Raw genomic sequence first — 24,215 nt, 5'->3', positions numbered from 1 at the left:
CCAAAATAACTTTTAATTTTTTATTTTCAGTTTATTTCGTTAGATTTAAGATTTGGAATGTGAAAATACTTATTTATACATAATGTTTGAACAGATGTATATCTAATACATAATGTAGAGGGAATATATTATTATTTATAAAAATATGACGTCATTGATTTATTAAATTGTATCTAGCCAATTGTATATAAATTAAGGTTTTGTATCTTCTAATAAATTCTTTTCTGTTGAGTTATGTCTGTATAGTAAACGTACTAATATGGACAAACGTTAATAAAACATAATTAAATTGAGGACCATTGTTCTGATCTGATTATTCTTTCGATATTATTCTTCAATCTATTAAAATGTCTCCCCACTTCGAAGTGTCAAGTGTCAGATTTTTAAATTTGAAGGTTCTAACGGAATCAAGTTTTCGTGCATAAGACAAGACCAAGAAAATAATTTATAACTCTAAAGATGTCTTCTAACAAAGAAAATAGAATTAACAAGCAAGTAGAACAATATGTATCAAAATTAAAAATACCCAAACAAATAGATCTAGAAATGCGACACTTAGTTAAGTGTATGATATCCCATGATGCTTTTGGAAATGGAAAGTAAGGTTTAATTTAATTAAAATACTTCATACAGTTTTTCATTAACTTTAAATAATTTAAGTTACAAATGGTCAATAAATGATTTCGAACTTGGAGGAAGACTCGGGAGAGGAAAATTTGGTAGAGTGTATATTGCACGAGAAACAAAAACTGGATTCGTTGTGGCTTTAAAGACGCTGTTCAAAAAAGAAATTGTCAAAGGACGAGTTGAGCGACAAACGTTACGAGAAATTGAGATACAGAGTCATTTGAGGTAAGTTTATAGTATGTTTTATGCAATACTGTATTTTAAAACAAATACTTTCAGGCACCCAAATATTCTACAAATGTTAGCATGGTTTCATGATTCACATAGAATATATCTCGTATTAGAGTATGCTGGGAAAGGAGAGCTCTATAAACATCTAAAATCTAGTGAAGGAGGCAGATTTAATGAATATTTGTAAGTGAGATCATTTAGTTAATAATTTGGTAAAAACTTTGCAAACCCTATATCAAAGAATATAGAGGCATATGCGTCTATATTCTTTGCCTGTATATTTAGTGATAATCTATCACAATATTGACTTATGATGGTGTATATCACAGCAAATATGAAATTACTACTAGTGTTAATGAATATTATAAAATATTGAAATTTTACATAGATATATATTATTATAATATAAAGTTTTGGTGATAATTATTAGGATTTTTTCAGATCTGCCAAGTATGTATATCAAGTGGCAGATGCACTTCACTATTGTCATCAAAATAATGTTATTCACAGAGATATCAAACCAGAGAATCTCTTATTAACAATTACAGGAGATGTTAAGCTTGCTGATTTTGGATGGTCTGTTCATGCACCTTCTTTAAACAGGGAGACAATGTGTGGTACTTTGGACTACCTGCCACCAGAGATGGTTGGGGGACAATCATACAAACATTATGTAGACCATTGGTGTTTAGGTAAGTTTTGACTTTTTTGCTTGGTTTTTCTTGAACCAAATAATGTAGTTAAATGCCAGTATATACATATAACAGTGTATGTGAGCTGACACTCACAGCTTATAAGTTTTGGTCATTAGTAGTAAGATTTAAATTAACAGTCTTAGATGTGCATATGCATTCTACAATCGTTTCATTTTCGGTACTTTGGCCATTGATGGGTTAATATCTTGAAGTGGTGTTAAGGTATTGTCAAACATGATATTCCTAAATACATATTGCTTTTCAGTTGGTTTCCCCTTTTTGTAGGAATTTTACAAACTATTCTATCCTATATGTGATACTGACTATCTATTCTCTGTTAGGATTTCGTCAGTGGCTGGGGATTTGTAGGTTTTTAGTCTTTTTTGACCATATTTACTTTATCTTATGTGATGGTTTCTATAACCTATTCCTTATTTCAGATCTCTAGGTTTGTATTATTAGCAGGTTCCCTTTCAGTGATTCTCAGAAGTGTTCAGCCCATCACATCAGGATATTTTCTTTGCTGGCATGCAATTTGCTCTACTTATTCTTTAATATGTTAGTTCTTGATTTAAATTCCTTTTGTATAATATTCATCTGGCATTATAAAATTTGTTTATTTTTGACTTGTATTATATTCAAGCCATTCTGAAGTGTTATTTTATGACTTTCATTCCTTTTTCCTGTTCAAATCTCAATTCATCCACAATGACTCATTCTTTTTATGCATTATTTTTATGTGCAATAGACCCAATGTATTTTTGGATGTTGATTTTAAAGTTTCCTTGTAGTTTTCCACATTTCTGTACCTGATTGATCAACTATCAAGGTTTGTTGTAGAGTTTTTTACAAGACAGTAAAACTGTTTCTCTATGTTTTTGTTTTTCAGGATATATAAATTGTATTTTATCTACCTGGTGCTTTCTCATTTTTGACATTAGAAATTCCCTAAAAGCAATCTTGCAACTGCCTGAAGTGTCTTAAGTCAATATTTGCACCTCTGTAACTTCTGATGTCTATTAGATTTGTGAAATGTCTCTTGTCAATTAGGATATAATCGATTTTCATAGTTTAAAACATCTATTTCACAGTTTTGAAACTGATCTTAGAGCATCTCAGTTCTGGTGCCCTATAGAAAGTTCTTACACTTCAATCCTTCTCCTTTGTCTCCATGTTAAACATGCTCGAACCATCTTAACCTATGGTCTCTCATTTTGACATCAATTGGTGCCACTCCTAATTAGTTTCCATGAGAATTTTGACCATTCTTAATTTTATCCTTTTTTGTCATTCCAGTCACGCTTTTAAGCATTCTCATTTGTTCCACATGCATTTGTTGTTCCTGTTTCTTTTTAAGAACATCAATTCCATACATCATAGCTGGTCTTATGGCAGTTTTATAGATTTTTTTTTTAGTTTTGCCACCTTCTACTGCATGTGTCTATTTCCCAAGTAAGTCCAAGATCACATTTCTTTCATTTGGAATGTTATACCACTTGATTTTTTATGTTCCTCTCCAATATTTTGTTCGTTTTTTAAGTTGATGTCCAACACAAGCAACTTACGGTGTTGGCTCACAGTCTCACTACCTTCATATATATCTTGTGATAACTTGACTTTATCTCTTCTGAAAAAATGTGTTAATGATCACCATATCTAAAAATGCTGCTAATTTCAACATCATCTCTAGCTTCATTTCTAGTCCCAAAGCCTAGTCCTCCATGTATTGCTTCATATCTTTCTTGTATTGGTCAATATGGTCATTAAATCACCTCGTAATATGACTCTGATGAAATATCACTCAGTTTGTATCTTACTAGATCATAAAAGCTTCTTGTTCATTCTTACCCAGGTCGATTTGAAGAACATACACACACTCACACACAACATTTAGCATTTCTTTATCAAGTATAAATTTCACTGTCATTATTTTATCACTCGTTCTTACAATTTCTACTGTTATTCTTTATTTATCTATCAGCAATTATACCAACTCCATTCCTATTGTTACTTTTCCCTACATACCACAATTTACATTCTTCATATAGTTCTTTCCCTATGTCCTTTCAATGTCGTCTCTTGGAGGCAAGCAATTTGTACTCTCCTTCTTTTAAGAGCACCTAACAATTCCATACTCTTATCCACTGTAATAATTCCAAGATTCCAATACACCCAAGTGAGTGTATAGTTAGGAGGTGAATTTATGCTGGTGGATCGTCTTTTCGAAATAGAGAATTGTTTACGAGAACACTTGGATTGAGTAGCAATTGTCGTGTTAGAGTGTGGGGGATCAGTTATGGCATGAAGACGCATATCTTTTTACGCTCGAGCGGAATTAGTCTTTGTCGAGAATGTAAAGATGACTATAATAATAATAATAATAATAATTTATTCAACAATAATACAAAATTTGTTTCAATAATTAAAAATATGTGAATAAATTAACTCGAAGGTCTCCGAGAGGTGTGGGAACACCTGTTTCGGTAAATGTAACATACAATAAATAAAAATACAATATACTATACTAAACTATAAATATATATAAGATAAAATTTAACCATAAAAAAACAAGTAGGTTGAAAATTTAGATACAACAATCAAAGATGTATAATAAAATTAAACTTAGATACTAATAAGTATTAACGAGATCTGCAAATACACAAATTATGTTATGGTAGATATGCTAAATAAAATAAACAATACAATGTATACAATACAATAATATATACTGCTTTTTGAATCATAAATAACCATAATTAAAATTTTAGTAGAAACCCTTGGTATGAATACAGTACTTATGTATTAATCATATTAGTGTAGTAGATTTAAAATAAAAAGTTTTTTTTTTTTAAGAAAGTTTAAGTGAATATGGCTTTATAACTTATGCTACTATAATGATATTACAAAAATGTCTTGTCTGTTCCATGAGATATGATCTTAATTTATTTTTAAAGAGAAAGACATTCTATGAAAGACTATGCATTGGTAACGGACAAAGGTTTTAGAAAACCATGTTTTACCAAATGGTTATTCTTGACGCAGAAGGAAGACAAACGCAGGCCTCCAAAAATTCTAGGTAGCTCACGACATACTGGTGCAGAAATAGTACACAATATTCTGAAGATTGTGATGCAAAGTCTGATTGAAAGCATGCCTCTACCCTTGCAATCTATTACTGCTAAAAGAAAGGGAGAAATACTCGTTACTGAAGTCCTTAAATTTTTCAAATTGTTTGTTATGTCTTAGCACAGTAAAATAAAAGAAAGTAAAATTTATCATTATTATATCAAAGTAAAACTGTTCATTTTTATTGCTTTCAATGGATGTTAAACACCCATAACTTTTTTTGCAAACAATCAGTAAACTATTTTAGTTTAATGTTAATTATAAATTAAGAAAGTAATTTAAAATTATGGGGTTCCTTAGTTTTATGTTCGACAGTATACTCCTATGACTTTATCCGCATTACAAATAATTCTCATGCATTAAGTATCATTTTTTAGGTATTCTATGTTATGAATTTTTGGTTGGAAGTCCCCCTTTTGAAAGTAAGGAACAAGAAGAAACATATAAAAAAATTAAAAAGGGTTATGTGTACTACCCAGAATATATTTCTGCAGGAGCTAAAGATCTGATATCAAAGGTATGGATTTATATTTTACAGTTTTATCAGTCATTACTTTATAAAATAAATTTGCTTTCTACAATAATTGTAATGAAGTTTATGAAAATTGTAATTGACCGTTGTTTAAATTAGAGTAACGATACAGGTTCTGGAATGCTTTTGTCTTTTTTTTTTTATAAAATAACATTTTAGAAGTTCTTATGGGATAAAATAATTTATAGTAGAATAAAAGAAGATAAACTGTGAATCTATCCCTGTATTGGGTTGCTCTTAAGGGATTGACGAAATTTGTCTTTAGTAATGTTTCAACTATATCACCCCTTCGGGTTGGTGATCGCCCTCGACTTTTTTTTGTATTACTAAACAACATTATATGGCTATAGCTATATGGCTAACTACTAAATTTGTTTTATGTGTTTACCATTCCCTTTACAATGGTCACTATTTATCACCAATCTATAAAATCTGACAGCAGTATAGCAAGTTACATTAATGTTTTTTTTTTAGCTTTTGGTACATAGAAGTGATCATCGTCTTTCACTTCCGGATGTTATGCGTCATCCGTGGATTTTAGAACACAAAGAAAAGAATTCTTCATCATAAGTTTTTAGTAATATCGGTTTTAGTCAATGGTTTTACTTTTTAGTTTATGTATTTTATTATTCAGTAGTTTTTAATTAATTGTACTACCTATATTGTAGAACTTATGCTGCCAATTATACAACACAATATTTTTGATTCGTTTTTTAATATCACCTACAAAACAAAGGCATACTAATTTCGTATTGTGGAAGTAAAATATGTATAGTACATTCAACCAACTTACACCTCAAAACGATTAACGGAATTCGCAGAAAACCTTTCGTTGTAGTAAAAGACACGGTAAACTGCACTGGTGTTCTCCATAATGTTTAACACTTTGCTAAATTTTAGGTATAAAATAAATCTTCTTCCTAAAGTTCCATATCCTATCGGAGGTTGGATATCATAACGGCTATGGCCACTTTGTTGGCTGCTGCTCTGAAAAGTTGTAGTGAACTACAGTTAAACCATTCTCTAAGGTTCCTCAGCCAGGAGATGCGTCTTCTTCCTATTCTTCTTCTTCCTATGCTTCTTCTTCCTTGGATCCTTCCTTGCATAATAATTCTCAGCAGCTTATATTTTTCTCCTCTGGTTATGTGATCCAAATACTCTAGTTTTCTTCTTTTTATGCTGTTCTCTTATTTAGACGTCGTAGTACCTCAGCATTGGTAATCCTTTGAACCCACTGAATTTTTAATATTCTTCTGTAACACCACATTTCGAACGCTTCTATTTTTCTTATGTGTTGTTTCTTCAATGTCCAAGCTTCCATTCCGTATAGTAAGATAGCAAATATGTAACATCTTAGAGCCCTCAATCTGAGATGCAACTGAAGGTCTCTGTTGGTAAGCATTGTCTTCATTTTCACAAATGCTTGCCTTGCAATTTCAATTCGGGCTTTGATTTCTCTGCTTTGGTCATTTTTGTCATCAACCCAGGTTCCCAGATATGTGTATGTCTCTACTTTTTCTATTTGGGTTTGCTCTATCATTAATCTTTCATTTCCATGTTGCGTTTTTGAGACAATCATAAATTTAGTTTTTCTCTTATTTATTTTTAGTCCGTATCTAATGCAATAATCGTTAATTCTATTTACCAATTCTTGTAGCGATTCCAGGGTGTCTGCCATTATAACGGTGTCATCAGCGAATCTTATGTTATTTACTATTCTTCCGTTTACAGAGATTCCATCACCCAGATCCGCTATCGCTTCCTGGAATATGGCTACACTGTACACGTTAAACAGTAATTGTGACAGAACACAGCCCTGTCTTACTACTCTCTTTATATCTATATTTTCGGTCTTGTGTTCTTCTATCTTTATATTGGCCTTTTGATTCCAATACAGATTGATTCGTAAGTCTCGTCTGTTTATATCTTTGTTTCTCAGTACTTCTATTAGTTTTTCATGTCAGACCCTGTCGAATGCCTTCTCGAAGTCGATGAAACAGGAATAAATATCTAGGTTCATATCTAAGCATCTTTGAGAGAGGATATTAAAAGCAAACAATGCCTCTCTCGTTCCAAGTCCCTTGCGCAACCCAAACTGAGTATCATCTTCTAGTTTTCTATATAATCTTCCATTAATCACCTTTAGAAATATTTTGAGGGTATGGCTTATTAGTGATATTGTCCTATAGTCCGAACAATCTTTGGCATATACCGTTTTTGGTATTGCTACAAAGGTGGACACCAACCATTCCTGTGGGATGTTTCCAGTTTTATATACTTCATTAAATAGGTCCAGAAGTACAGGTAGAGTTTCATCGTCTAGACATTTCAGTAGTTCCGCAGGTATTTCGTCTGGACCTACAGTTTTTCCGTTTTTTGCGTTTCGTATTGCTTGTTCGATTTCCTCTATTATGATCTCTGGCCCCGTTTCGCTGTCTGACATAACAAACAGATCTGTTATGTATGTCTTCCATTTTTTAAATTTCTATAATGAATTTTCCATTGGCGTCTTTCAGAAGGGCATCTTTCTTTTTTCTCAGTGTATTTGTCATTTCCTTTATTTTCTTATGCATGTTAAAGCTATCATACTGTTTAGCATATGCCTCTATTTCACTGCATTGATTAGCAAGCCAGGTGGATTTGGCCTCTTTTATTTTCTTGCCTATCAATCTCTGTAGTTCCTTGTATTTTGCCTTACTCCTGCCTGTATGTTTCCTTCTTTCCTCCATTAGATCTAAGATTTCTGAAGTCATCCATCTCTGTTTTTTTCTTATTTTTGTCTGTAGTAGCTTTTCTCCTACCTTTATTAAAGTTTCCTGTACCATGTTCCATTTGTCATTAACATCTGTTGTTTTTATCACGTCTTGTTTGATTTTCTTTAAGTTATCATTTATTTCTTGTTTTAAGCTCTGACGTATAGGTTCTTCTTTTATCTTTGAGACATCAAACCGTGGTATATTTGTTTGTTTTTGGATCTTCTTCAATTTTATCTGCATTACGCCTACTAATGGATTATGGTCTGAGTTTATGTCAGCTCCGGGGTATGGTCTCAGAGACTTTATAGCGTTTTTATATCTAGATTTTATTAAAATGTAATCTATCTGGTTTCGAACAATGTTGTCTTCTGAATCCGCAGGTGATTTCCAGGTATAAAGTCTTCTTTTAGGTAATTTAAAATTTGTATTCATTATTACCATCTCCTCGCTTTGGCAGAATTCGACAAGTCTGTCCCCTCTTTCATTTCATATAAAATAAATATATGTCATTAACCCGTTGTTCATAGTTTTGCATATTTTGTTTTTTTAATAAATAGTATTCTTGCATAATGTTATTTAACGTAAATTTTTTTCATCTACTTGTTTAATAATTTTTTTTTAAAAATACTTCGAAATAAACTATAACATTTTGTCAATTTAAATACTGGTGGTTAGATTGGCCATATGTCTGTTATAGTCTACCGTTTTTGAGACGTCTGCGATTACGGGTTAAAGTTAGGGTTTTGGTAAATATATTTAACTTTTTATTTTCAAATGAAAATACTTGCACTAAAAATAAAATAATTGTGGGAAACATTTTAATTTGTTTATGTACGGTTTCAAACCATTTCTAAACTTTTTATCAAACATAATTAAATTACAATCGGCATTCCTAATGATCATTAGGCTAATTTGCTTAATGTGTTTAGGATCTTTGTAAGCGGTTATATTATATTTTACCTCTCAAGCACAACAGTTAGAAAGTGTCTGTCATATTGATCTAAACTCAGTATATTGTAATTCAAACGTGTAGTTTCAAGTGACCATCATGCCTAGAGGTAAGTTGGATATTGTTAAATTAATTGCAAATTTGCATAAATACTTAACATGGAAAAAGACAATGATGGACCTTTAAAGTCATTATTATGTATAAATCAACGCGTTTGTGACCCATCGGGATAAGTGAAAGTAAGTTAAAAACTGTAATGAAGACTGTCAGAGATTCTCAAAAAGATCTTACTGGGACTGGATATCACGAATACAAGAAAACAACTCGTAAACATTCTATGAACAATGACTTACCTGATGGAGAAAAATTTGAAATTCGCAATATTTTGTATTGAATGCGTGAAAACAATTAACATGTCAGTTTAGATACTTTACTGGCCAAAATAAGAGAAAGACAAATTTCTGAAATTAAGAGAACTAGCCTTTGGAAAGTGTTGAGAGATTTAGGATTTAAATTCAAAAAAGAAAATAATTAGAAAGGTTATAGTATAGTTATAGTTTATATATATATATATATATATATATATATATATATATATATATATATATATATATATATATATATATATATATATATATATATATATATAATAATAATAATAATAATAACGTTTATTTCCATGAAATATACAATTAATAATATTACAATAAAATAATTAAATGACAATAAAATTTTAAAAAATATTACTTTTACTTTGTAGTTCTGTAATTGGTTCAAGGTAAATAAACAGTAGTGCCCATTAAAACAATTAAGTTGAGCATGGGCCTTTTTTAAATTGCTTATTTATATTGGTCCTACAGCAAGGCGAGTTTTACTACTTTATTAGTTATAATTATTACCTATATTAAGATAAAACAAAAAAAAAATAACAAAAAAATTTTTATTAATTAATTAACAAGAGAGAGACAATTCATGCATGCAATCAACCAAGATAATAGCATATATAAATTTTTAAGATTTCGTAATTTATTCTTGATTTGACGTTAGTTATGACCTAATTGGTCTCAAAAAGGTGGCTGAACAGTTGTCTATGATTTTGTTTCAAATACCTAGTAAACAATGTCTTAATCATTTTTTGCGAGTTTATAGTGATTAGGTATGTTTTGTAAATTTCAGGGAGCAAATTGTAGATTCTTCCTTGTAAATACTCAAAATTTCGTTTACCAACTGTTTTCTTTGCAATATTTAATTTGACAAAAGACTGTGCTCTATTTCTCGTATGATAGGTATGCCCTAATGGTGTGAGTAAGTGTTTATTTTTGTATAAATTGGTGATTATTGTAAGAATATATAACTGTCTTGTATCTAACATTTGAGTTTCGGTATAAAGATCATTAGTAGGGTATCCACCAATTATGTCTAATTGGTGGAGGTATGTATTTGCAACTCCACCCCAACTAAGGATTCCATAACGTAGACGCGATTCTACCAAAGAATAGTAAATAACCTTCAGATGATGGATATCCAGTATATTACGTAAATATCGCATTTTGTACAATAGACATCTCAATGTTTTACACGTTTGGTTTATGTGTATATCCCATCGTAGATACGAGTCGATTTGAACACCAAGGTATTTTGTGTTACTCACTGCATTAACACTCAGATTTTTTATTTTTATAAATTTGTAATCTGGTAGATATATAGTAGTAATATATATATATATATATATATATATATATATATATATATATATATATATATATATATATATATATATATATATATGTAGTATAATAAGGAAAAAGGTTACTTTTATGCGAAAGGAGTAGTGTGGTTCACACAAGAATTAAATTTTTGAGAGAATATACTAGACTTAAATCTGCAAAGGGTGGAATTAAAAGAATTTGGCAAGACGACAGCATAAAATCAATAAAACACACATATAGCGAAGGCAAAAGACATCATTTTTCATGCAGGGGGGAAAGAAGGCTTTATAGAAAACGCAGATTTGATTTTTTCTTCAAAATCAAAATCTGCTGATTACCATAAAAACATGAATGAAGATATGTTTGTTAAATGGCTTGAGGAGAAATTGTTACCTAGTCTGAGTGAAACATCAGTTATAGTTTTAGATAATGCACCTTACCATTCGGACATTTTGGAGAAACAACCAAAACAGTCGTGGAATGTACCGAGCATAAAAAATTGGTTAGTTAAAAATAATATCAATTTTCCGGAATACGGCGTCAAATCAAGAGTTACTGAAAATTTCGAAACGTAATGAATAACCAACAGTTTATATAGTTGACCAAATTGTATCAAGTTATGGACATCAAATACTACGGTTACCGCCGTATCGCTGCGTGTAGGGAAATGTGTCAAGAAGCTCTTAAAAATGCAACTCCAGAAATATGGGCCAAAACTGTAAATAAATGTGAAAAATTAATAGAAGAGTGGGAAAATAAAATTAGTGAAATTATTCCAGTGATTATAGATTTACATAGTGATAGCGCTAGTGAATTTAGTGACGATGATGATGATTTATAAATTTAAATAATCAGTAAGTACACTATTACGTTATTTACGAAATAATTGTACAACTGGTTAACCATTATATGCATTCATTATTAGCCAAATAAACAATAATATTTAAAATTCCATTTGAATTTTTGCTCCTCATTTTATACAAATTAACTTTAATTGATAATACAGCCAAAAATATTCTAAACAAAGTAAGTAATTAAAAATAATATGGAGAACTCCAGTGCAGTTTACCGTGCCTTTTACTACAACGAAAGGTTTTCTGCGAATTCCATTAATCGTTTAGAGGTGTACGTTGGTTGAATGTACTGTAGTGATAGTGCTGGTACTAGAAAGCACTATTCCTTTTAGTAGTATAATATTTAACATCAGACTCAAAAAGTGTCTTGACATGATTCAAGATACATTAGAGTGTCAGTAATCCGGACGTCAAAAATCCGGATCGTGACAAAGCATATTTTAATTGTTTTTTTAGTTGTTATACTCTTGAAGTAGTACTATAATTTCATCATATGGAATAAAAAAAAATAAATTATATTTTTTAAAAATACAAGGCTTATGTAACTCCTTAAACAACTTCCTCTAGTTTACAAGAATGGAGAAAGCTCGTGGAAGAATACAAATATTTTAAATGTACAAGGACATTCCACTCCAAGTATAAAAAAAAAACACAGACAACACAAGAAGGAAGGCAGACCTTTTTCTTATTATTGATGTTTTAACTCCAATTGATGATGAGATTCAACTAATGTTCATACCCTTAAATGCGACCTTCATACTGCATTCAACGGACTTGGGTGGTATAGAAAAAATGAAAAAAAAAATATCCAGAAAACAGAGGCTTCGGCAGATCTTGTTAGCTGAGAGGGATGAAGGAAGTGTAGTGCAAGTTTTTAAATCCCTTAATCAGACTCATACTGAAACCTTGGCAAAGCTTAAGAACTTAACGTGTGAAAAAAATTGTGACCGACCCCTACAGCTTCAAACGAAAAATAAGATGAGACCAGCACCGAAAGTACGGAGAAACTTGATGCAAGAGAGTAAGCAAAGCTAATGACGCGGAAGACGGTAATGATGAAGAAATGAATAACCAAGTACACTTCGTCAAAACTATGAATAACTAATTTGAAAATCCTGCAATCAGCACCCCACTTGATGCGCAACAAGATTACCGGAAATATTTTAGTTGGAGAAATAAACCCGACCTGTGAACCACGTATCAAAATCACGTAGCCGAGTCGCAGTCCAACTCCCTCTCTCTCCGAATACTTTTTCTGTGTGCTATCTAAACCGACGCGATGGGAAAAATTTGGAAAGCCAGCGCTGGTCTTGATGAATTGTAGCTGCTTGATCTTCAAGCCGTTTGTCGCAAAACGACATTCATTTAATTTATCTGCCTCCAAACAGTACACATTTGACGCAACCTATAGACGTGGCTTTCTTTCGGTCCCTAAAAATAGTCTGGCGAAAAATCTTGTCAGATTGGAAAAGTACTGAAGATTGCATCCGCAACACTAATATAGAAAAGCAACAATTTCCTCCATTGTTGTCAAAGGTGATGGACTTGCTTGGTCCACAAATCAAATCTAATTTAGAGGCAGGGTTTCGAAAATGCGGAATATTTCCCCTGAATGTTGAGGAAGTACTCCTGAGGAAGCCGAATACCACAAAAATGCGACCCATCTGTTGTGTAATCGGAGTTTTTAAAACCCCTCGAAGCAAAAAGATCCGATTTGACAAAAACTGTTAAGAAGTTGAAAATGAATTTGTAATTTTTTAGAAGACAAAGAAAACAAACATAATAATTTTGAAAGTGTTGTTCGAAAAGTGGGACGTTTTGTAGTGTTTTCTTACGAAAGCCACCTATACCCCGGGCGCATTATGGCTTTTGATGATAAAACGGTAACCATTAGCGCAATGGAAAAGTCTCTCAAACTATGGAAATGGCCTTCAAAAAAGGATGAACTGACTTACCTATGGACTGATGTACTAAGCTGTATTAATACTCCTAAATAAGTTTCTAAAAGGGGAACTTTTACAATTCCTGAATTAAGTTCACGTTATAATTAACACTTATTATTGTTTATTATTTTCAAATAAATAACGCTGCCTTCTTTTTTAGTATTTTTTTGCACAAATAATATTTTTGGAACAAGGTTAATATAAGCAACCCATTAGCTTTGCTCCAACTATATGTTACTATACAAAATTTCATGCCTTTATGAGGTGGAGCAAAGTTACCCCACACTATAGGTAACTTTGCTCCACTTTTTATTAAAAAAAAAATATATAATTAATTATTTTTAGAATAAAAAATACCATACAATAATTACATTGTATACCTTCTTCATCAGTTATTAAAAAAAAAATATATAATACTAGTAGAAATTTTATACACTTTTCCTCGCAATTCCTAAAAGTGGAGCAAAGTTACCCCAGTTTACGGTATTATATTTATACATGTATATATATATATATATATATATATATATATATATATATATATATATATAATATATATATATATATATATATATATATATATATATATATATATATATATATATATATATATATATATATATATATATATATATATATATCTGTACCGTAGAGGTAAAGGGTAGTAACTCCATTTTTTTCTAATTTGGACTTAATACTTTGGCTAAGCTTAAAATGTTCCAATCTTATTTGTGGCAAAAGATGGTATGTGAAGTATTACTGGTGGCCTAGATATTCTTATAAGAAAAAGTAGTATATCCTTTGGAGAACGAGGTAAAGCATAGTAACTCCATCCGCTGTCGGATTTGTTTATCGAGCAGGCTATTTCGCGCGCGGTAAACAGCAGTATCTCCAGACAAGTGTTAGTCACCTTGATTGACAGAGCGTTTTACTTGATAGATAGTTGACAGTTACAAAAAATAAAAGCAAAAATGAATTCCAAAGACTCTAAAACTTTGGAAAATTTAAAAAACATGGTTGGATCGAGGATATGTGCGATTGTGGAAAAAGCAAAAGCTGAAAATTTGACCGTAGACGGTAAGTGAGGTTAAGTTTTAATTTTTATATAATCTTATAACACTAGGAAATTGTTAACATGTTCTAAAAATGTTGGTTTGTCACGTTTTATATAGTAGGTGTTTACTTGTTCTTGCTCTTTAGAGTCTTTATAGTTTGGGCATTTGAAAATATTGCTGTTGTAAGAGTTCTGACCGGTAGATATTATGTTGTTTTATTCACTGCCCAATTCTCAGATGCATAAGTACATTTATTGCTCCTTTTTTAAAGTAATTGAAATTCTTAATCTTCAACAAATATTTGTAAAATCTAATACTAATACAAAATTAATATAACCAGTAAGGGGAAAGGAACAAAAATGCACAATTTTGACGCCTTTCAAAATTTTCTATGTATTTTAAATGTTATCGTTTATTTCGAATCCTGAGAAAACTAATAAGTATTTTTAACAAATTTAAACGCAAAATGAAAGGGCCGAAAGTCCCTTAGAATGAATAAAAATTTGTTTTGAATGAGATATTTCAAATTCAAAATCACACTACATTTTCTCTTCGTTTTTCACCCCCGTAACTTATTAAAATAAACATTATAGAAGTTTTCAGGGACTGTCGTCCCTCGGTAATAAAGGTAATCTTCCATTCTGAGTTTAAATTTTTCAGAAATACTTATTAGTTTTCTCAGAATTCTAAAAAAAATGAATCCCATTTAAATATCATTGAAGTCGAAAGTTCGTACCCATCCCCTTAAGTAGTATTTTTGTAGTAACTGGTATTGTATTATCTTTCTAAGAAAACATCAACCTGCAAAATAGTGAACTTGCTGCTTTTTTTGAGAATCACACAACAATGCCTCTAATCCATTTTTTGCTTTATTCTGTGTATTGTTCTGAAGTTATTTTCTTGTGGTATCTTATGTAATTTACTTACTTACTTACTTAGTCCTAAGCCTTTCTACCGTTAGGTGTAAGGCTGGTGGGGTTAAGATTTGCACTGTTGTCTCCATGCTATCCGGTCTTGTGTTAGATTTCGTGCACTTTCCCATGTCAATCCTTTCTTCTCAACTTCTTTTCTGATTTCGTCTACCCACCTAACTCTTGGTCTTCCTCGTTTGTTTTTCCCTTGCATTCTCGTTTCAAACACTCGTTTTGTTAATCTTTCATTCGACATTCTACACACGTGTCCGAACCATCTTAGTTGCCCCTCTACTATTTTTTCGTTTATTGGTTCTAGTTTTAGGTTTTGTCTGATTGTTTCGTTTCGTATTTTGTCTGTCCTCTTTCTGTTTGCTATTTTCCTCAGGAACCTCATTTCCATAGCATTGACTCGAGATTTTTGTCTCCCAGTCAATGTCCATGACTCGCTATTATACATGATTGTAGGTCTAACTACTGATTTAACGACTGCCGTTTTTACCTTCTCCGGTATTTCTTTTTTTCCCAAAAATGTTGTTTTCATAGTGTTAAATAAGCTTCCTGTTCGTCCCATTCTCTCATTTATTTCCATGTCTTGTTTACCGTTTGATTCAATTATTGCTCCTAGGTATTTAAAATGTTCCACTTGTTCTAGTTGTTTTCCGTTTAATTGTATTGCGTGTGTCTTTCTCTTATTTGAAATTATCATTGTTTTTGTTTTCTCTGTATTTATTTTCATATTTATGTTTGACAGTTCTTCTTCTAGGATTTCAAGGTTGTTCTGAAGGTCTTCTCTGTTTTCTGCTATCAAAACCATGTCGTCTGCGAATAGAAGCTCTGATAGTTGAGTCTGTTTCATTTGCCAGTATCCTAATATTAGTTTTCTCATTCTTCTCTTGGCTTTCTTTATTGCTGTATCCAGTACCACTGAGAACAGCAGTGGGCTCAACACGCATCCCTGTTTGAGGCCTTGACTTGTAGTAAATTCTTCGGATTCCTCGTTGTTGGTTCTCACCGTATTTGTATTATTATTGTACATATCCTTTATTACATCAATTGTTATCCTGTCAACTCCTCTTTCCTTTAATGTCCTCCATACGTCCTTTCTTTGTATTCTGTCAAACGCCTTTTCCAGATCAATAAAGCATATATGTATTTCTCTATTTTTATTGATTACTTTCTCACTTATTTGTCTTATTGTGAATATGTGGTCTTGCGTGCTTCTGTCCTTCCTGCATCCACATTGTGTATCTTCCATAGTTGGTTCTATTTGGGTTTTTATTCTTGTTTCTATTATTCTTGCGAATACCTTCCCAGGAATACTTGATATAGTAATACCTCGGTAATTATTACAGTTTCTCTTGTCGCCCTTTTTGTGTATTGGTAGTATAATGTCTTTCTTCCAGTCCTGTGGTATTTCTGCTCTTTTTATGATATCATTCATTAGTTCTTTCATGCTGTCCACTCCCTCTATTCCCATGAATTTTATCATTTCCGGGGTGATATCATCCTTGCCTGGTGCTTTGCCTAATTTAACTCTTTCAATTGCCTTTTCTAGTTCCTCTGTTGTTATGGGTTCTACTTTTTGTTCTTCATTAATTTCTTGTATCTCCACTATGTTGTCTACGTCTGTATGAGTTAGCTCTTTGAAATGTTCTCTCCATCTTTCCATTATTTGGTTTTCTTCTGTTATTACCTTTCCATTCTTGTCTTTTATATTCGGCATCATGTGTTCTTTCTTTTGTCTGAGCTGTTTTAATGCGCCATAGAAGAGTTTTTGGTTTTCTCTATAATTATTTGTCATTTTTAGTCCAAACTTTTCCCATGACCTTTCTTTTTCTGCTTTTACAGCTATTTTAACCTCTTTTCTTTTTTCTTTATATGCCTCATAATCTTCAGGGCGCTTTGTACTTAGATATCTCTTCCATTTTTCTTTTTTGTTCTTTACTTTCCTTCGTATTTCGTCCGTCCACCATTCAGTTCTCCTCATGCTATTATTTGCTATTTTTGTCTTCCCGCAAGTTTCCTCAGCAGCTATGATTAAGCTGGTCTTGAGATTTTCCCACTTTTCCTCTATACTAGCAGTTTTTGCCCTACCTTTCAAAATATTGTCTAATTTTTCTTGGAATATCTGCTTATATCTTTCTTCTTTTAATTTGTAGCTTTTTACTTTTTCATTTACTACCTTTCTCCTCTTTTCTTCATTTTCTTTTGCTGTTCTCATTCTCATTATTACTAGATGATGATCACTGCCAATCTCTGAGCCTCTTTTGACTTTCGTGTCTTGTACTCTTTTCCATTTGTTGCTACTTACCAAAAAGTAATCTATGATTGATTTTTCATTTCTACTTTCTTGTACTCTCGTGTATTTGTGTACTTTTTTATGTTTAAATTTTGTATTTGTTATAACAAGTTTATTCTCCATACATATTTCTATTATTCTTTCGCCATTTTTGTTTAGTATTTCTTCTCCTTCTTTTCCCATGCATTCCTCAATTCCATTGTTATTATTTCCGACTCTACCGTTTAGATCTCCCATTACAATTATATTTTCTTCCCCATTGTCAATTTGCATTTGGAGCTCCTCGAAAAATTTATCCTTCTCTTCCTTTTTTGCATCTTCATTTACTCCGTAGGCTGTTATTATTGTCCATATTTCCTCGTCTATCAGTTTCATTTTCAGCGATAATATTCTCTGGTTAACATATGTTTCTTCTATAACGTATTGTAGACTATTCGGTGCAATTATTATCCCTACGCCTTCTTTTGCTCTCTCCTTTGCATCAGCTCCTACCCAAAATAACCAATATCCTTTGTGTATCCTCTTAAAACCTCTTCCTTTCATTTTCGTTTCCGTTATTCCTAATATTTCTATTTTTTGTCTGATCATTTCTTCTACAAGTTCTACCTTTTTTCCATTGATGCTTCTTACGTTCCATGTTCCCATTTTTATCTCTCCTTTTTTCTGCGGTATATCTTTCATCTTCTTTCTATTCTCATCCTTGTTTACCTTTGCATCGTGCTTTTTCCTATCGTTATTCCTATTCGTCGCCCTGGTCGTCATTGTCAGATCCTTTCCGTTGCTTTGGTCGTTATCAATGTATTATCTTTCTAAGAAAACATCAACCTGCAAAATAGTGAACTTGCTGCTTTTTTTGAGAATCACACAACAATGCCTCTAATCCATTTTTTGCTTTATTCTGTGTATTGTTCTGAAGTTATTTTCTTGTGGTATCTTATGTAATTTATTATTTTAAATGGAAATAAAGCCACAATTTATTTTTAAATAAATTCATTTAAAAATAAATTGTGGCTTTATTCCCATTTAATATAATAAATTATTCTGTGTACTGTTAACAGTTCGACAGATAGAGAAGATTAAATAAAAATAAATTTTTTTATTTACAGAATCGACGAACGCCTCTGATATTGCTCAAGCTTCAACAAGCCGTGCTCAAAATTGCAATTATTTGTCTAATTTAACTGAAGAATGTGTTAGCGATGATGATAGCGTAAAAGACCCCGATTACACAGACGATGATGGAGAAAATATGGACAGCAATAACAATAGCTACAGTAGCAATTATTTGGTAGACAATAATGGTGAATTGGAAGCAGATGATGATGAAGATGTTCAACTTGACAAAAACTTGACTGAAAATGAAACGGAAACTAATAACCAAATCAAAAAGAAAAGACGTCATAAGAAACCAGAAACTTGGAAAGTAACAAAAAGAGTAGAGGCAACATTAGGAGGAAAGGAACACATCAATAAATCAGGTAAAATTGTAAAAGCTAAAGCAATGAAGCCCCCTTGCCCTCATTGTCGACTAAAATGTTCAGAAAAAATAGCAGAAGCTGTAAGACAGCAAATTTTTGAGAATTATTGGTGTAACACAAAAATTGGGAGTTAAAGCGTCAATTTGTGCGCTCGCATATCACTCCGAAGAGTGTAATACGTCGTAGACCTAAAAACCATTCTAAAAGGCCGAGAGAAGTCAGCATTTCTTATAATTTTGATATAAAGTTAGATGGAGGTGTAAAAAAAATTGACGTATGTAAAAAATTTTTTAAACGTAACGTTCTAAAAAACGACAATATGGGAGGCTTTGTGGCACAAGACCATAGGGGAAGGCATGAACCAATTAATAAAACACCAGAAGCGGTTTTGGATCGAGTACGAGAGCACATTAAGTCGTTTCCGTGCTACGAAAGTCATTATTCTCGATCCAAAACTGCCAAGAAATATCTAGGACCAGAATTGAGCCGTGAAAAAATGTACAAATTATATACCTTAAAGTGTGAAGAAGACCACATTCCAAATAATGAAATTGTTAAATTATGGCTGTATAAAAAAATTTTCAATAATGATTTTAATTTAGCATTTAAATCGGTTTCCGTGGATACTTGTGATAGTTGCGATCGGTTTATGCTACAATTAAAAAACTGTTCCGAGCAAGAAACAATAACATTACGGCGAAATTATGAACAACATCTTCAAGAAGCAGAAAGTCGATACAAAATGAAAGCAAACGATAAAAATGAAAGCAAAAAATCAGCTGGAAAAACTAAAATTATAATGTGTGATTTGCAGAAATGCTTGCCTACGCCCTGTTTGACAAATAACCAAAGTTTCTACAAGCTGAAATTATGGACTATAAATTTCACGATATACGACGCCACAGAAAATAAATCGTATTGCCTTATCTGGGACGAATCCGAAGCTGGAAGGGGTGGCCATGAAATTGCCTCGGCATTAACTAAATGGGCTATGACAGTTCTATCACAAACTGATGTGGAAGAATTGGTTATTTGGTCAGATAATTGCCCTAGTCAAAACCGCAATGTTATGGTAATGATGAGCTACTTTTGGCTTTTCAATATCTGCCCTAATTTAAAAGTAGTTAACCATAAATATTTACTGAGAGGACACACTCATTTAGAAGCTGACCAAGTGCACGCTATAATTGAAAGATCTGTAAAAAAACAGCCAACAATGCAGATCGTAACGCCTTGGGATTGGCAGCAATTAATCAGTTCCGTAGGTGCTCAGGTGATTAAAATGGACAAGGATGACTTCAAAAATTTTGAAGTACTTTACTCTCAATCTCAATCCCCATTCATCAGTAAAAAGAAAAATGCCGACAATAATAATTTCCTCATTTCAAACGTAGTCCAATTCCAAGTAAAAAAAGACACACCGACCATAATTTTTTATAAAGAGGCTTTTGAAGAAATTAGACCCAAAGAATTACACGTCGCTAGAAGAACAGCAACTGCGATCAATATTCCAGAGCAGTTACCACTACGATATCAAAAACCAAAAGGGATCACACAAAAGAAAAAGGATCACTTACTAATCCTTTTACAATGGATCCCCAGTCAGTTTCAGGAGTTCTATAGAAATTTAGTTGTTACTACAAAAAAAGTTGATGATAGCGATGATGAATAAATGTTTTTTTATCATTTTTTGTGTTTTTGTTTGAATTTATGTAGGCACTTACTATTTTTTACAATGTTTTATCTGCCGGTACATGCCGAGGCAAAAGACCTTAAGTCCCAATATTATGTAATATATAAACAATTTTTTTATCACAGTAGGACAATATTGATTAACTAAAATATAACGTTACAATTATATAAATACATAATTTCATATGTCTTCAGATTAAGAATGGTTGCAATAATTATCTGGAACTCATCTTATTTTCCCATTATCGCAAAACTTCACTAAATGGATATACTACCCTTTACCTCTACGGTACAGATATATACAGTGTGTCCGTAAAGTATGGAATAAATTCAATATTTCCTAAATGAAAAGCCTTTTAAAAAAATCTTAAACACGTCGATTTTTAAATTTACAATATTTTACAATAAAATTTCATTTTACAAGGTGATACACATTACAGTGATGACGTCATCGGCTCTTTTTTTTAAATGTAATACCCTGTATTTTGGGACATTTTTAGATCGATAAAAATGAGCTGATTCCAAAAAAGTATAGTATAATATTTGGTGTCTAACAGATATAATTTGAAAGATATGCGCTTAGAAAATTAATTTTTATTGATTTATAATATTAATAAATTATAAATAAATTATAATAAATAACTTGAACGTAATCCAGTAATTAATACATGACAACCTTAAATGTTCGAATTGTAGCCCTTGTTGTATTTGACAGTAACCCAAACGTTGTACACATTCTTGTAGAACCCTATTTATGCTTTGTTGAGAAATATTGTTTATTTCTTTACGAATTCTTGTTTTTAAGTCTACAATATATGCAGGTTTCGTTTTATAAACAACAATGTTTAAATCACCCCACATAAAATAATCCAAAGGATTGAGGTCTGTCGACCTCGCTGGCCATCCAATATGTCCACGTTTTCCAATCCACCTGTTCGGAAAAATTTCATTTAGGTACCTTCGAACATCTAAAGCATAATGCGGAGGCGCACCATCCTGTTGAAACCATAAACTTTTATCAAAACTTCCAAGACTAAGTGCAGTCCAAAACTGCCAGTCGAGTTTTCAAACCCCAGTAAACGTCCAATCTATACAAGCATGTTTGGTTTTACAGAGGATATCACAAGAATTTGTTATATCTCAAAGCAACGCATAAATGTGATTTTAAAATCAAGCATGCACCATCATGATGATATTGACATAAACAGTGGTGATAAATCTAAACCAGTAATAGTCACTAATTATAATAACACAAAAGGGGGTGTCGACGTTCTAGATAAGTTGTGCGCTAGTTACAACTGCTCCCGAAATAGCAGAAGATTGCCCATGGTGATATTCTACACATTATAAAATGTTGCAGTAATCAATACTCAGGTGATATATAAAGCAAACAACGGCGACCCCAATATACGGCGGCGACATTTGTTAAGAGATTTAGCAAACGCATGCCTTCATCCACATTTGAAAAGGAGAGCAGCTCTTAGCAAGCTTCCGAAGACGCTGAAGCTGAGACTTATGGAAGTAACTCGAAGTGTCAGAACTGTAGGGAACTACAATAAAAGTATATCGTTTTGTTTTTTGTAACTATTTGTTGCGTTTATGTTCATTTAACATTTTTTAAGTATGTTTATTGTGTTACGTTTGTTTATTTTTATTTTATAAGGAAAAATTAATACACATTACATTTTTTTTAATAACTATTCAAATTATTGTTCTGTATAGTTTAATAAAGTTTAAATTATTTTTTTTACTAAAACGTCTTAATATATTTACCTATTCTAAATTCCTAAAAAATAAAAAAGAAATCCTCTATTTCTATTTTTTAGACCCACCTCTATAACACCGAGGCAATTAAACTTCTAAGAAACCATAGTGCCACTACGCTAAGGTTAATATATAACTACTCTTAGAAATAACAGTATTTAAAAATAGAGTGAATCACATTGGCAAATATGTAAAACAATTTTGAATTCATGGAACAGACAATTATTGATGATAAATATACGATATGGATTTTTCCTTAGATAAACTTTTAGGAGGATTAACAATCTACACTCCCTATCTGTATTTGCCAGCGCAAAATCATTCAATATGTAATAGTTTTATCTCATATCTTCAAATAATAAGGTACTTAAGAAATTATATTTCTATGTGCAGTACAGAGTGAAAATTGTAGTTTTTTTTTCTAAATGGGGGTAGCGTATTTTTGTTGAGATGTGGTACACTACAAAATGTTGGATCAAAAGTACGGTAAAGTCCTCCTACTGTGATGACACTCCTGCGTAAGGTATTTATAAATATAAATCTTATAATATTATCGATAATAGTGTATTTCAACTATATAGTTAGTCGTTTATAAGATTTAATACTGGTAATATTGCTATTGCGGATGCCTTTAATATATTTTTTGTTTATTTATGTAAATGAACAATCATAACATTTTATAAGGGGGTTTCACGTAGGCTATAATTTTTATCAGAAGCTGTCTGTTACATGTAGTTCCTATTGCAGCCAATTGGCTTATTCTACATCTTCTGTTGTATGCAGGTGTCCCTTGAATGGCGCATATTTCGTAAATAAGCCAGTTATTATTTGGAGCTGATTTTTGCTTGTTTTCCTCAGTACTTTAGCCCTATTAGCACATGTAGGTCCAATATATATTTTGCCATGTGCTTGACCGGGTGTACTTTACCAGTGAAAGTTATGTTTTTTTCGGATCCATCTTTTGTTTTCGGTCGGAGACGGTGCTTTTTGGCACTCCTACGGACCGAAGTATTTTTGTGCTGATCCTCTTCTAGCAAGTTCTTCTGCCCTTTCATTGCCATGTATTCCCCGGTAAACTGGGGATTACATTACATTTTAATATAGCGTTTTACGGCAATAGCCTTCACAGTAAACATTTGGAAGTCACGAGGGGAGTTGGTATACACCATATCAATTTTATAAACAAATAAATAATAAAATTACTTTATTCAATTTTAAAAATATTAGTCACCTCGCACTAGTCTACTGTACAGCCTACTGTACCACTTTTTTTGCTTGATATTCTTAACTACAACAAAGTTTAAAAATCATTCAAAAGTATATCATTTAATTTTGAAGCAATTTTGGGGAAACATTGCTGACGAGCAGAACTTTTATAATAGTGAGGATGTTTTACATTATATAAGCAGCTCCTTTCTCTATATAATTTATTAAGGTCAAAACTTGTTCCTGGCTCCACGACATTTAAACTATTTTTGTTTTACAGTAAAATAGGAATACAAACCCAAACCACACACTATCAACAAAAGAAAAAAACATGAATTTTATCACATATGTCTAACTGCTGATTGTCAATTGTCTTTAGATATTT

General features: G+C 31.8%; 3 protein-coding genes across 6 annotated transcripts in view; all 3 read left to right on the top strand.

Moving 5' to 3' along the window:
• The first annotated feature begins 366 nt into the window (after window positions 1–366).
• LOC140450692 (aurora kinase C-like) lies at window positions 367–5,914 on the top strand. Its single transcript, XM_072544361.1, has 6 exons — window positions 367–599; window positions 661–852; window positions 907–1,041; window positions 1,300–1,550; window positions 5,057–5,196; window positions 5,686–5,914. Exons 1-6 carry the CDS (start codon window positions 460–462, stop codon window positions 5,779–5,781), a joined length of 954 nt encoding a protein of 317 aa, XP_072400462.1. The 5' UTR covers window positions 367–459; the 3' UTR covers window positions 5,782–5,914.
• Window positions 5,915–14,062: 8,148 nt separating this feature from the next.
• LOC140450678 (uncharacterized) lies at window positions 14,063–20,943 on the top strand. Of its 2 annotated transcripts, none has more exons than XM_072544347.1 (2): window positions 14,063–14,499; window positions 18,797–20,943. In XM_072544347.1, the coding sequence occupies exon 2, from the start codon at window positions 19,488–19,490 to the stop codon at window positions 20,838–20,840; it is 1,353 nt and encodes a 450-aa protein (XP_072400448.1). In that variant the 5' UTR covers window positions 14,063–14,499; window positions 18,797–19,487; the 3' UTR covers window positions 20,841–20,943. Both variants share the same exon structure in this region, with proteins under 2 accessions (XP_072400448.1, XP_072400454.1).
• Window positions 20,944–22,939: 1,996 nt separating this feature from the next.
• The window catches only part of LOC140450663 (myosin light chain kinase, smooth muscle-like), a 209,717-nt gene continuing 208,441 nt past the window's right edge, over window positions 22,940–24,215 (top strand). The window contains exon 1 of one of the 3 annotated variants that reach the window (XM_072544329.1): window positions 22,940–23,142. In XM_072544329.1, the coding sequence (XP_072400430.1) occupies window positions 23,075–23,142 (68 nt within the window). In that variant the 5' untranslated portion in view covers window positions 22,940–23,074. Of the gene's footprint in view, window positions 23,148–24,215 lie in introns of all 3 variants that reach the window. The other 2 variants (XM_072544343.1, XM_072544334.1) reach the window with 2 other exon arrangements.

The sequence above is a fragment of the Diabrotica undecimpunctata genome, chromosome 1 (genome assembly GCF_040954645.1).
Source record: "Diabrotica undecimpunctata isolate CICGRU chromosome 1, icDiaUnde3, whole genome shotgun sequence".
Lineage (NCBI taxonomy): Eukaryota > Metazoa > Arthropoda > Insecta > Coleoptera > Chrysomelidae > Diabrotica > Diabrotica undecimpunctata.
The sequence above is the reverse complement of the archived record's forward strand: the minus strand, read 5'-3'. Positions and strand labels throughout refer to the sequence as shown.